The sequence below is a fragment of the Rana temporaria genome, chromosome 8 (assembly GCF_905171775.1).
Source record: "Rana temporaria chromosome 8, aRanTem1.1, whole genome shotgun sequence".
Classification (NCBI taxonomy): domain Eukaryota; kingdom Metazoa; phylum Chordata; class Amphibia; order Anura; family Ranidae; genus Rana; species Rana temporaria.
The window spans coordinates 914,860-929,533 of record NC_053496.1 but is presented as its reverse complement, the minus strand read 5'-3'; the positions used below and the strand labels follow the sequence as shown (position 1 = coordinate 929,533).

The 14,674-nt window shown below is 50.4% G+C and overlaps 1 protein-coding gene across 4 annotated transcripts in view; it reads right to left on the bottom strand.

Annotated features, from left to right (window-relative positions):
- Positions 1-14,674, bottom strand: part of GPR162 (G protein-coupled receptor 162) — a 68,615-nt gene that overhangs the window by 12,416 nt on the left and 41,525 nt on the right. For all 4 annotated transcript variants that reach the window (XM_040361158.1, XM_040361159.1, XM_040361160.1 and 1 more), the window contains 2 exons: positions 3,684-3,873; positions 500-684 (listed from right to left, as the gene is read on the bottom strand). In XM_040361158.1, coding sequence (XP_040217092.1) covers positions 500-684; positions 3,684-3,873 — 375 coding nt within the window. The remainder of the gene's footprint in view (positions 1-499; positions 685-3,683; positions 3,874-14,674) is intronic.

Sequence of the window (14,674 nt, the reverse complement as noted above, 5' to 3'; positions counted from 1 at the left end):
TACGCCGGCCCCATTTATGCTACGCAGCCGCAACTTATGGAGCAAGTGCTTTGTGAATACTGCACTTGCTCCTGTAAGTTGCGACGGCGTAGCGTAAATACAATACGCTGCGCCGCCGTAACTATGCGCGCCCCTACCTGAATCTAGCCCAATGTGTATTGTAGTTAGGGAGCTAGGAGACAGCAAGGCTAAGACCTGAAAGGTCATATCTTGGAGTCACCTAGTCTGGAAATGATTAGTTAATTAGCTCATGTTAGTTCATGTTTCTGGTTACAAGAGTATTGTTAGAGTAATATGAGCAAGAAAGGGGGAGGGAACCTCCTCTTCAACTGATAGATAAGGCTGTATTCTTGCTCTAATGTTTTACCCGACACTGAAGTATGGCTGGTGACCAGATGGGCTAAAAAAGTCCGGTTCTGGACAGAGGAAGCATTTACGGCGGACATAGTCCTGCTGTTGAGGACGAGGGTTGGTCACAACTTTCTTTTTGCGTTCTCACCTGGTGTCGGTGAACCTGCAGGTACTGGCTCCGGTCTGTGGGCAGTAGAATGTGTCTCACCGGGATGTATTTCCCGTCCCTCAGGTCTCCTCCCAGGTAGTGCGGAGGTCTTTTGATGGCGGCACCGTTGGAGTCGAAGCGGACTTCGCACAGCCGTCCATCTGAGAAGTCATCCCGACCGCTGTCTGCGAAGAAGTAGGAGGAGTCAGACATTTTGCAGCATCAAAAGACAAACATAGATCACAAATGATTGCAACAGGACCAGAAAAAAAACCGATGCAGCTCTTCTCTGCAGTACATGGAAGTTCCCGTGTTTTATCCATTTAATCCTTTCGCTGCCAGATCCCTGTTGATTTTAGGCCAGGGTGGAGCCCAGAACCACAGTCAGGTCATTACTATTAGCCCCCTGACCAATCAGTGTGCTGGTGGTTTTTAAAGACCTGGACCCAGGATTGGAGATTTCATCCCACCCAGATCACTTTAAAATCTCCCAGGCCCCAAAACTGACTTTACCAACCACTGAGGAGCCCCTCAACCCGCCTGGCTGAGAATTCTGGGTCATAACCTCTTTCTAGACCCTGGCAGGGCAACGTTCTGCCACAGTGCATGTGTGTGGGGGTGGGGAGGGGGGGTATTTTATGTGCTTTCCATTGATAATATAAAATAATATCAGCCACACTCCTCTTAGCTCTTCTTACCGTATTATTTAATAGTCAATAAGTTGACTGCATACAACAATGTCTCCACCAGAGAACCAACCTTCCTCTTTGTGAGAAAGCCAGGAGAGGTGAAATGCGTGAAGGAAGGTTGGTTCTTGAGTGGAGACATTGTAAGAGGAGCTAAATGGAGTGCAGCGGATATTCTTTTATCTTTCCAAAGGATAGTGGTGGTGGACTATGGTGGCACCCAGACTGTCTATGTAGGAGAGAGGCCAGTCTAGAGTGGAGATATTGATCTGTGCATGTTTCTACATTCTAGGTGGCTTTCATTACCGCCTAGAAGAATGGGAGGAATGAAGAAAGAGTGGTGCAGGCATAAAGCCTGTGGCCCTCTCCCAAACTTAGAAAACAGAGCTCCTAATCAACACAGTCCCTTCATTACTGTAGTACCCTCTAGTGTGCTACTAGAATAATGGAGGCAAATTTATGTTTGACTCGTGGGGGTTATCTTGTGAGTCTGAAATTGGGTCAGGGTTTACTGCAGGTCAGGCTGAATGACACACAGAGGCAGGTCTCTTGTACCTCCCCTGTGTCCGGAAGTTTGGAGAAACTTCTAGAAGTTAGTGGGTTAGATTACCACATGTAGGAAGCTGTTAAAGAAAAGCGCTGTGCTTAACCTTTCCTACCCCTTGCTCTTCAGAGCAGTCCGGAGGGCTGGTAGTTCCTGCAGGAGGTGGAGCTGGGAGCAGTTCCACAGAGGAGAGGAGATACTCCTTTATGCACATTTTCAAAATTTTGTGCTATTTTCTAAAGGGACTGAGAGCTCCTGGTCCGAAGAGTGAGAAAGAGAGAGGATGAGTGAGAGAGAGAGAGAGGAGAGAGAGGGGGGAGAGGGGGAGAGAGGGGAGATAGAGGGGGAGAGAGAGGAGAGAGAGAGAGAGAGAGAGAGAGAGGGGAGAGAGAGAGAGAGGGGGGGGGAGAGAGGGAGGGGGGGAGAGAGAGAGAGAGAGAGAGGGGGGAGAGAGAGAGAGAGAGAGAGAGAGGGGGAGAGGGGGAGAGAGAGGGGGAGAGAGAGGGGAGAGAGAGAGAGAGAGAGAGAGAGAGGGGGAGAGAGAGAGAGAGAGAGGGGAGAGGGGGAGAGAGGGGAGAGAGAGGGGGAGAGAGAGGGGAGAGAGAGAGAGAGAGAGAGAGGGGGAGAGAGAGGAGAGTGAGAAGGAAAGAGGGGAGAGAGAGGGAGAAAGAGAGAGGGGGGAGCGATAGAGAGAGAGGGGGAGAGAGAGAGGGGGAAAAGGGGGAGAGAGAGAGGGGGGAAAGGGGGAGAGAGAGAGGGGGAGGGGGACAATTAAAGGGCACAGTGGCATCAGTTGGCACAGTGGCTGCGTTTGATGGCATGGCACAGTGGTGACAATTGATGGCACAGTGGCTGCGTTTGATGGGCACAGTGAGGCTGCAATTGATTTTTTTTTCATTTGCGCCCCCCCAAAAACTTTGAGCACCAGCCGCCACTGACTGCCACTATATACCCTTTTGGCTGATCTGTATACCATGGTCACGTGATAAACTGCAGGGTCCGCCTGAGTGCTGAGTGTTCAGGTAGGAGGAGATTTTTACTACAGCCTCATGCTGTTATGGGAGGCGGATCTTCTATGAATTAAGATGTGACATCTCACCCACTGGTTTCTTTTTTAGTTACTGTGCATTTTGGAGGAGGGAGGGACTGGGCTGTCATTTAGGATCTGTATACACGCCCACATGTGTGATGTCATATCATGTGACCTGGCTTGCTCTGATCAACAAGGAACTGTTCTCTCTAGCAATAGAGACCAAACTGAGCATGTGCAGCTTTACTCCCCTCACTGTCTTATCTGTCCTTGCCAAGCGGGATCCGTCCCCCTCCTGCAGGGTCTCTCTTGGCAAGACCAGACAAGACAGAGTGAGGGGAGTAAAGCTGCACATGCTCAGTTTGGTCTCTATTGCTGGAGAGAACAGTTCCTTGTTGATCAGAGCTAGCCAGGTCACATGATATGACACAATGCAGAGGATTAACCCCTTAAGTTCCACAGTGAGTATAAGAAACATGTTATTCTGCACACACAGGGAGACTTTACTGCTCGGGGTTTAGTACAATCCCTACACTTTGAAATAGAAACTGCCACGGGTGGCACAGATCAAATCAGGGCCATTTGCTTCCTTAATGTGGCGTATGCCACTCATGCCAATTTCCTGCTTCAGCTCAGCTGATTGGTCTATGTGTACACAGCGGCCCACTACCAACAACTACAATAGCAAATCAGCCCTGATGAAGGTTTTTAATTCTTGAAACGCGTTGGTTTTGTACACAATAAAGTCAGTTTTTTCCATTTGAATTTCTTGTCTAATTTCTTCTTGTGCTCCAGATATAAAAGCGTATTTCTTACACTCGAGTCTCCATCGCTTGCCAAGGGGGCTTCATTTTGAGTGCAACCAACACACAATACACCCCAACTGCCAGCGCTGTCACCCACCCGTGATGGGCTTCATCTTACCTTCATCGCCCCCGCTGTCGGACAACATGGAGGCGCAGTGCTCCCACACGGTGCGCAGGTCAGCCCGGTACCGGGCGCAGGACCAGATGAAGGATGGAAGAAGCAGAGTCTGGGCCATGGAGCACCAAATGACGCACAGGACCATCCATGGGGGGGCGCTGTCATAGCGGAGACTTATGAAGCTCACCACCTACGGAACAAGAAAAACAATCATTAGGTCCAAAGAGGAAGGACACGTTGCCAGGAGCAACCAATCAAATCGCCTCATTTTATTGCAGCCCTTGAAACACACAAAAGGGAGAATCTTGAGGGTTCCGATTGGCTACAAAGAGTTTCTTACATATCAAAGAGGCGCTGGCAGGACTTTCACCCAGAGGTGTGCGCAGCCTATCACATTAGGGTGTGCCCCCCAAAGTCACAGGGAGGAGGCTCTGCTGGTGGGGGGGGGGACCATATTATATTGCACCCTAAATTCCTAGGGTTGAACCTAATATAATGGGGGCATTTACACTGGCACCTTCCAACCACCCACCTGGTGCCGCCCCTGGATAATGCTAATGTACATGGGGTGATTAGGGTGTGCCCAGGCGCACCCAGCACACCCGCCTTTGCTTTCACCAAACATTCACCGGGGCGGCAAACCAATCGCAGTTTTTTTTAAAACACATTCACCTGGAAGATTTACCTGCAGTGAATGTTTGTTGAATGTCAGATTCACTTCTTTATAAATATACCCAAGGGCCCGGATTCACATACATTGGCGCATATTTATGCCGGCGTAGCGTCTCTTTTTTTACGCTACGCCGAACCAGCGCAGAGAGGCAAGCACAGTGGGGCAGATTCAGGTACCTGCGCGCCTAGTTACGGTGGCGCAGCGTATTGTAATTACGCTACGCCGACGCAACTTACATGAGCAAGTGCAGTATTCACAAAGCACTTGCTCCGGCGGTGGCGTAGCGTAAATGGGGCCGGCGTAAGCCCACGTAATTCAAATGTGGAAGGGGGGGCGTGTTTTATGCTAATGTGTGATGATCTGACGTGATTGACGTGTTTTACGAACGGCGCATGCGCCGTCCGTGTACATATCCCAGTGTGCATTGTTCACAAGTACGCTGCAACAACGTATTGGTTTCGACGTGAACGTAAATTACGTCCAGCCCTATTCGCGAACGACTTACGCAAACGACGTAAAAAAAAAAAATTTCGAAGCGGGAACGACGGCCATACTTAGCATTGGCTGCGCCTCCTAATAGCAGGAGCAACGTTACGCCGAAAAAACCTTACGCAAACGGCGTAAAAAACTACCGCCGGGCGCACGTACGTTCGTGAATCGACGTAACTAGGTAATTTGCATATTCTACGCCGAAAACAACGGAAGCGCCCCTAGCGGTCAACGTAATATTGCACACAATTATACGCCGCCGCATTCAAGTTACGTCGGCGGAGGAAGCCTATTTTTAAAGCGTATCTGCCTTTGAGAATCGGCGTAACGATACGCCGGCGCAGATTTCATCTGCCCCAGTATTCACAAAGCACTCGCCCCCACTGGCTGTCAAATCTACGCTGGGTTTCCTCGGCGTAAGCCGGCGTAAGTGGAAGTGGGCGTGAGCCATGCTAATGAGGCGTGACCCCATGCAAATGATGGGCCGACTGCCAGACAAGCACTTAAAACGAACGGCGCATGCGCCGTCCCGTGGACGTATCCCAGTGCGCATGCTCAGAATCACGTTGAAACTACTCCCTAAGATACGACGGATCACTGCCTACGACGTGAACGTAACCTACGCCTAGTCATATTCACGTACAACGTAAACGACGTAAAATACGCCGGCTTCTGTTCCCTGGTGCAGCCCTTTGCATGGATGCTGCTGACTTACACCTCCTTTAGGGGGAATAACTTTACGCCGGACGTACGGCTTACGCAAATCGCGTATATTATGCGCCGGGCGCAAGTACGTTTGCGAATCGGCGTATCTCCCTCATTTGCATATGTGAATAGGAAATCATTGGGAGCGCCAAATACGTCCAGCGTAAATATGCGCCCAAGATACGCCGGCGTAGGAAAGTTATGTCGGTCGGATGAAGCCTATTTTCAGGCGTATCTGGTTCTGTGGGCACGGCGCACAGATACGACGGCGCATATTTACACCATATTAACACTTACGCGGCGTATCTCGAGATACGTCGGCGTAAGTGCTTTTTGAATCCGGGCCAAAGTGTGTATGGAAACCCGAAAACAGAAATGTCATATATATTCAGCCCCCTTTGGCTGGCCAAAGACCGGGCCACTTTTTGCGATTCGGCGCTGCGTCGCTTTAAATGACAATTGCGCGGTCGTGCGATGTGGCTCCCAAACAAAATTGGCGTCTTTTTTCCCCACAAACAGAGATTTCTTTTGGTGGTATTTGATCACCTCTGCGGATTTTATTTTTTGCGCTATAAACAAAAATAGAGCGACAATTTTTAAAATAAATGCAATATTTTTAACTTTTTGCTATAATAAATATCCCCCAAAAATACATAAAAAAAGTTTTTTCCCTCAGTTTAGGCCGATACGTATTCTTCTACATATTGTTGGGAAAAAAAACGCAATAAGCATTTATCGGTTGGTTTGCGCAAAATTTATAGCATTTACAAAAATAGGGGATAGATTTATGGCATTATTATTATTATGATTTTTTTATTAGGAATGGCGGCGATCTGCGATTTTTATCGTGACTGCGACATTACGGCGGACACATCGGACACTTTTGACCCTATTTTAGGACCATTCACGTTTATACAGCAATCTGTGCTATAAAAATCTACTGATTACTGTATAAATGTGACTGGAAGTGAAGGGGTTAACCTGTAGGGGGCAGGGAAGGGGTTAACCTGTAGGTGGCAGGGAAGGGGTTAAGTGCATCCTAGGGAGTGATTCTAACTGTGGGGGGGGGGCGTGGCTACGAGTGACACGACACTGATCGCTGCTCCTGATGAGAGGGAGCAGACGATCAGTGTCCTGTCACTAGGCAGAACAGGGAGATACCTTGTTTACATAGACACGATCTGTGACACGATCGCGGGACACTGGCGGACATCGAGAAAAAAAAGCAAATGTGAACCTACGCTTCCACTATCTGCCCCTCCCCCAGGGGGAGGAGGAGGAGGGAGAGGAGAAGGAGGAGAAGGAGGGGGAGAAGGAGGGAGAGGATAAGGAGGAGGAGGAGGAGGAGGGGGAGGTGGAGGAGGTGGAGGAGGAGGGGGAGGGGGAGAAGGAGGGAGAGGATAAGGAGGAGGAGGAGGAGGAGGGGGAGGTGGAGGAGGTGGAGGAGGAGGGGGAGAAGGAGGGAGAGGAGAAGGAGGAGGAGGAGGAGGGAGGGAGGAGGAGAAGGAGGAGGAGGAGGGAGGAGGGAGAAGGAGGGAGGGAGGAGGAGAAGGAGGAGGAGGAGGGAGGAGGGGGAGGTGGAGGAGGAGGAGGTGGAGGAGGAGGTGGAGGAGGAGGAGGAGAAGGAGGAGGAGGAGGGAGGAGGGAGAAGGAGGGAGGGAGGAGGATAAGGAGGAGGAGGAGGAGGAGGGGGAGGTGGAGGAGGTGGAGGAGGAGGGGGAGAAGGAGGGAGAGGAGAAGGAGGAGGAGGAGGAGGGAGGGAGGAGGAGAAGGAGGAGAATAACAATTCCCAGCAGATGATAGGTTCTCTTTCTTGCCAGGGGGTGTGACCCGGCCCCAGTATATCGCCTCCTCAGGTTTAGATCTCCTCTGCCTCCCCCCCCCCCGTGCGCGCATCCCGAGCCTTACAGAAAATGCGTTTTCCTGAAGCCACTGACACGTTTGCGCACGCTCCAGCGCCCCGGACGCAGCTTGTTCCCGCCACGCTCCGGCAAGCACTCAGGAAAGTGTCAAGGCCGCGTTAATGGGCGGCTCCGCTCAGACGGCTACATGCCCCTTATATGCCGGGTCTGTCCTTCCCGCCACAGAACACCCTCCTCTCATCCACGTCTTTTCTCTACTTGTTAAGGTCAAGACTAAAACAATATAAAACAATTGATTTTTATTTAGTGTGGGAAATGTAAAATCTTGTATGACGGTCATGTGTTTCTTTGTATGCGGCCAGCAGGGGGCGCTCTCCTCTCCTTTTATCCCATTTAGTGGTCTATTCTTCCATTTCTTCTTTTCTACCCTTTTGTAGCCGGCGCTGTTTTTGCTGCATTTTGCACACGTTTAAAAAATAATTTTAGGTCTGAATATTCGATAAAACCTCAAACAAAAGCTGAGCCCCCGGAGAATAAAATGGTGGTCGTTACAATTTTTTATGTCACTCGATATTACCGCAATGGTTTATGCAATGTAAAATGTCAGTAAGAAATACGCAAAAGTTATTTCAGGGCAAAATATAAAAGATGAAAGCAAACATGTCAAGACTTAACCACTTTGTTACTGAGGCTGTTTTTCAGATTTGGTGTTTACGAGACTAAAACAGTTTTTTTTTGCTAGAATATTACTTAAAACCCCCAAACATTATATATATATATTTTTCTAACACCCTAGAGAATAAAATGGCAGTCATTGCAATACTTTTTGTCACACCGTATTTGCGCAGCGGTCTTACAAGCGCACTTTTTAAAAAAAAAAACACTTTTTTGAATTAAAAAATAAGACAACAATACATTTTTCCCAATTTTTTTATATATTGTGAAAGATAATGTTACGCCGAGTAAAATGATACCCAACATGTCATGCTTAAAAATTGCGCCCGCTCGTGGCATGGCGTCAAACTTTCACCCTTAAAAATCTCGATAGGCAACGTTTAAAAAATTCTACAGGTTGCATTTTTTTGAGCTACAGAGTAGCTCTAGAGCTAGAATTATTGCTCTCGCTCTAACGATCGCGGCGATACCTCACTTGTGTGGTTTGAACACCGTTTTCATATGCGGGCACTACTCGCGTATGCGTTCGATTCTGCGCGCAAGCTCGTCGGGACGGGTCGCTTTAAAAAAATGTTTTGTTTGTTTTCTTATTTATTTTTATTTATTTTATTACTTTTTACACTGAAAAAAAATAAATAAAAAATGATCACTTTTATTCCTATTACTGTGAATGTAAACATCCCTTGTAATAGAAAAAAGCATGACAGGTCCTCTTATATGTGAGATCTGGGGTCAAAAAGACGTCACATCTTATATTTAGACTAAAATGCAAGAAAAAAATTTAAAAAAATTGGAAATGTAATTTTTTCAAATGACAAAAAAAAAAATGTTTCTTTAAGAGGCTGGGCGGGACTGACGTTTTGACGTCACTTCCGCCCAGCGGAGCTATGGGGACAGGTGAAGGAGATTTTTCCTTCACTCGTAACCCCGCTCAGCTGCTGAACGCACCCGATCTCCTCCGCCGCTACCGACGGCTCCGGTAAGCGGCGATCTCGCGGCGAATCTGACGCGGAGACCGCCGTTATCGTGTACAGGACCGTCGGCACTTAAGATCGATACCTCAGTTGTGGCAGCTGCTCCCGTTACCGAGATATCCGTCTTTAAAAACAGGACGTCTTTTGACTATGGGCTGGAAAGCAAGTGGTTAAAGTGTTTGTAAACCTCAGACATGAAATCTGAACAAAGCATATCCCTCTATAGTGTGCACTTGTCTCAGTCCAGAGCACTGAGTGTCATTTCTGTCTGCTGCTTCCTTCCTCTGCTATCTGCATGAGACTCCTCCTCCCTCCCCTTCTCCACTATTTGTGTGAGACTCCTCCTCCCACTCCCCCCTCCTTTCTCTGCTATCTGCATGAGTCTCCTCCTCCCTCCCCTTCTCCTTTCTCTACTATTTGTGTGAGACTCCTCCTCCCTCCTCTGCTATCTGCATGAGACTCCTCCCCCTCTGCTATCTGCATGAGACTCCTCCCCCTCTGCTATCTGCATGAGACTCCTCCCCCTCTGCTATCTGCATGAGACTCCTCCCCCTCTGCTATCTGCATGAGACTCCTCCCCTTCCTCCCTCTGCTATCTGCATGAGATTCTGATTTGAACCCCTAGAGGTCTCTTGGCAGGTGGCCCTTGGTGCAGAGGGGCCACATATTTGTGTATCAATTAGCAGACAATGGGCGATTATTCGATGCAGCGGTCCCCCCCCCCCCCCCCCCCCCCCCCCCCCGGCTACAACTATCTAGTTTTATTCTCACCCCCTGTTATAAATAGCAGAAGGAGGAGTGGGGAAAGGGGGGGGCCTATTTATTCCCCAGGCCCGGGGCAATATCAGGGGAGAATAGGGGGAGGGGGGGTCTATTTATTCCCCAGGCCCGGGGCAATATCAGGGGAGAATAGGGGGAGGGGGGTCTATTTATTCCCCAGGCCCGGGGCAGTATCAGGGGAGAATAGGGGGAGGGGGGGCCTATTTATTCCCCAGGCCCGGGGCAGTATCAGGGGAGAATAGGGGGAGGGGGGCCCATTTATTCCCCAGGCCCGGGGCAATATCAGGGGAGAATAGGGGGAGGGGGGTCTATTTATTCCCCAGGCCCGGGGCAATATCAGGGGAGAATAGGGGGGAAGGGGGCCTATTTATTCCCCTGGCCCGGGGCAGTATCAGGGGAGAATAGGGGGAGGGGGTGCTTATTTATTCCCCAGGCCCGGGGCAATATCAGGGGAGAATAGGGGGGAAGGGGGCCTATTTATTCCCCTGGCCCGGGGCAGTATCAGGGGAGAATAGGGGGAGGGGGGTGCTTATTTATTCCCCAGGCCCGGGGCAGTATCAGGGGAGAATAGGGGGAGGGGGGCCTATTTATTCCCCAGGCCCGGGGCAGTATCAGGGGAGAATAGGGGGGGGGCTATTTATTCCCCAGGCCGGGGGCAGTATCAGGGGAGAATAGGGGGAGGGGGGCTGCTTATTTATTCCCCAGGCCCGGGGCAGTATCAGGGGAGAATAGGGGGAGGGGGGACTATTTATTCTCCAGGCCCGGGGCAGTATCAGGGGAGAATAGGGGGGAGGGGTGGATATTTATTCCCCAGGCCCGGGGCAGTATCAGGGGAGAATAGGGGGAGGGGGGCCTATTTATTCCCCAGGCCCGGGGCAGTATCAGGGGAGAATAGGGGGGGGGGGCTATTTATTCCCCAGGCCCGGGGCAGTATCAGGGGAGAATATCGCTCTGCGTAGCCAAGGGCCCGGGGCCCCCCTTCATGATCTGCTGGGCGCTGTCACATGTCAGGCGTTGTGTCGCAAGGTTTGCAGCAATCCCGCCGCCGCTCCACCACTGTAATTACCCTGCATCCCCCGGGGGGGTCACCGAGGTCAGAGACCTGAATCCGAAGCATTTGGGGCGGGTGAGGGGCGCCGAGCGCAGCAGGTTCACCGCAAACTGATAATTACGCGCAAAGAGATGATTACCGTAATTGTTCAAATAATTAAAGCAACTGCGAGGAGGCGGGGGAGGGGAGGAGAGTTCCACAGGTGAGTCATTTTTCTTCAGAAAGTATCGGGACGCGTCCGCGCCGGGAACAATCCGCTATTGGCGAATCTTCAGTTATTGATAAGAATTAAGAATCTGATCATGTATTCGTATCAAAAGTATTATTATTTATTATTATTATTTATTAGTTTAATAATATTATAACTATTTTTATTTATTTTTTATTATTTATTATAAGTTACCATATATACTCAAGTATAAGCCTCACTGTGCCCATCTGCAGCGTCACTGTGCCCACCTGTCTCATCAGTGCCCATCTGCAGCCTCACTGTGCCCACCTGTCTCATCAGTGCCCATCTGCAGACTCACTGTGCCCACCTGTCTCATCAGTGCACATCTGCAGCTTCACTGTGCCCACCTGTCTCATCAGTGCCCATTTGCAGCCTCACTGTCCCCACCAGTCTCATCAGTGCCCATCTGCAGACTCACTGTGCCCACCTGTCTCATCACTGCCCATCTGCAGCCTCACTGTGCCCACCTGTCTCATCAGTGCACATCTGCAGCTTCACTGTGCCCACCTGTCTCATCAGTGCCCATCTGCAGCCTCACTGTCCCCACCAGTCTCATCAGTGCCCATCTGCAGCCTCACTGTGCCCACCAGTCTCATCAGTGCCCATCTGCAGCCTCACTGTGCCCACCTGTCTCATCAGTGCCCATCTGCAGCCTCACTGTGCCCACCTGTCTCATCAGTGCCCATCTGCAGCCTCACTGTGCCCACCTGTCTCATCAGTGCCCATCTGCAGCCTCACTGTGCCCACCTGTCTCATCAGTGCCCATCTGCAGCCCCACTGTGCCCACCAGTCTCATCAGTGCCCATCTGCAGCCTCACTGTGCCCACCTGTCTCATCAGTGCCCATCTGCAGCCTCACTGTGCCCATCTGTCTCATCAGTGCCCATCTGCAGCCTCACTGTGCCCACCTGTCTCATCAGTGCCCATCTGCAGCCTCACTGTGCCCACCTGTCTCATCAGTGCCCATCTGCAGCCCCACTGTGCCCACCTGTCTCATCAGTGCCCATCTGCAGCCTCACTGTGCCCACCTGTCTCATCAGTGCCCATCTGCAGCCTTATGTACTTTGTTGCATGCTCTACTCATGTACTGTACCTTGTTGCAGGTGTTCTGTCAAAAGATCCAACTTCTCCAACTGAGTGTAGTGCGCATGCGCGAGCGCGTCCTTCGTTTAATCGCACACCAAGAAAGACGTTCTCGAGGACGCGCCCGAGCATGCGCACTACACCCGGCTACAGTTACCAGAGCGGGAGACTCGAGAATAAGCCGAGGGGGGATTTTATATATACGGGAGTTCATCTAGAATCTATTATTGTATTATTTATTTATTTAATATTCATAATTCACAACCACAAAGGTATCAGTTCCCGGCATCGGAGCATTTTCACCAGAATTCCCGGAAGTACTCGGCGGGGCTCCAATACCGACACTCCTATGGGGGCAACCCTATAATACATTTATAGATAATCAATAAAAAAAATCTCTAATGATATAAATCTCTTATACTGCTGCTAAATATTTCCCCCGATTAATCAATACATAATAATAAGTTCATTATTTATAAATTATTATAATAAATATTTTTCTTTATAAATAAATAAATGTATAATTAATAATCAATACCTAATCATTTCAATGATATCAATAAATAGTCACCTTCATGCAGCCCTCAAAGTCTCCGCCCGCCTGCGTTTGGGGAGTGTAGGGCGGGGCAGACTAGGACATCAGAGCGGCCCGGGGGGCATTTTCCTCCCTGCCCCCTCCCCCCCCCCCCCCGGGCCGCTCTGATGTTCTGTAAAAAAGGGCAAAAGCGATCACCCAGGAAACTGTCAGGTGGAGAGCCGGCCGATCACACAGAGCGGGGAGATGAAACCCCGGCCGCTGTCAAAGTCCCGCCTCCTAGACCGGCCCCAATGATAGACAGCACACTGGTCCAGTGCCGGTCCAGGAGGCGGGACTTTGTTTGACAGAGGACATTGTTTCATCTCCAAACTGTCCAATCAGTGCAGTCTCATCAGTGCCCATTAATGCAGCCTCATCAGTGCCCATCAGTACAGCCTCATCAGTGCTGCCTTATCAGTGCCCATCAGTGCAGCTTATCAGTGCCCATCATTGCCGCCTCATCAGTGGCCATTGGTGCCCACCAGTGCCGCCTCATCAGTGGCTATCAGTGCATCATATCAGTGTCCATCAGTGCCAACTCATCCCATCAGTGCCACCTATTAGTGCCCATCAGTGTAGCCTATCAGTGCCACCTCATCAGTGGCCATCAGTGCATCATATCAGTGCCCCTCATTGCTGCCTCATCATTCCCTATCAGTGCAGCATATAAGTGCCCATAAGTGCAGCCTTATCCATGCCTATCAGTGCAGCATAACAGTACCCATCAGTGCAGCATATAAGTGCCCATTCGTGCAGCCTATTAGTACCCATCAGTGCCGCATATCAGTGCTACCTTATCAGTGCAGGGCCATCAGTGCAGCCTCATCAGTGCCTATCAGTCCAGCCTCATCCATGCCTATCAGTGACCTTCAATGCCGCTTATCAGTGCTCATCAGTGCAGCCTATCAGTGTCCATCAGTGCAGCCTTATCCATGCCCATTAGTGCCCATCAATGCAGCAGGGATCACAGGGAGGAATCGGGAGGATTGTCGGCCGGATCACATCGAGTGTCTCCAAATTGTCATTCAGAGCTAATGGGCGGGAGTGCAAAGACTTCGGGGGCGGGGCCATCTTCCCCTCACTCGTCTCCGTGTCAGGCTAGGAAGAGGATTTACCTTCACCGCTACCGACGGCCACGGTAAGCGGCCGAGAGCACCGGAAGCGCCGCGGGAGGGGGAGGTCCCTCTCCCGCCGCCGAGCAAAGTGATCTTGTGGTGAATCCGCCGCAGAGACCACTTTTATCTGAAAGAGAAGCGCGGCCTCTTGAAGACGATATATGGAGTTATGGAAGCTGCGTCTCTTCAAAGAGAAGACGAATGTCGCCGAACGGCGGGGAGAAAGCGGTCAAATCCCGGCCATTGCCAAACCTTTGATTTAATGTTAAGTTTGGCTGGATAAGGGGTGGGGTGGGGGGGGGAAACCTCAAACTCTGCTGGTAATACGACCCAACTGCCTGGTTACTTCCTAATAGTTCTGGTTCCCGGGGGGGGGCGCGTTTTGGGTGTATTCAGGAACATGAACAGGTACGTTAGAAGATAAGAGTGATGGTGGGAAGTCAGCGGAGAAGAAAGGAGTGGGAAGAAGACGAGAGATGAAGGCAGCCGGAGATGAGTGGGAGGAACGAGGGGGATAAACACGAGGAGAAGAGACTGCGGAACACAATGTAGCAGAACATTCACACAGGGAGACAATTCCGCTACAAAACCTCAGAGAATTACAATGGAACAGGAACAGGAATAAAAAGAGATTTGCCGTGTTAGGCCGGGTACACACGGGCACACATGTATGGTGAAAGCGTTCCGTCGGACCGTTTTCACCGTACATGCCTGCCAGAGGGCTTCTGTACGATGGTTGTACACACCATCGTACAGAAGTCCGCGCGTAAACAATA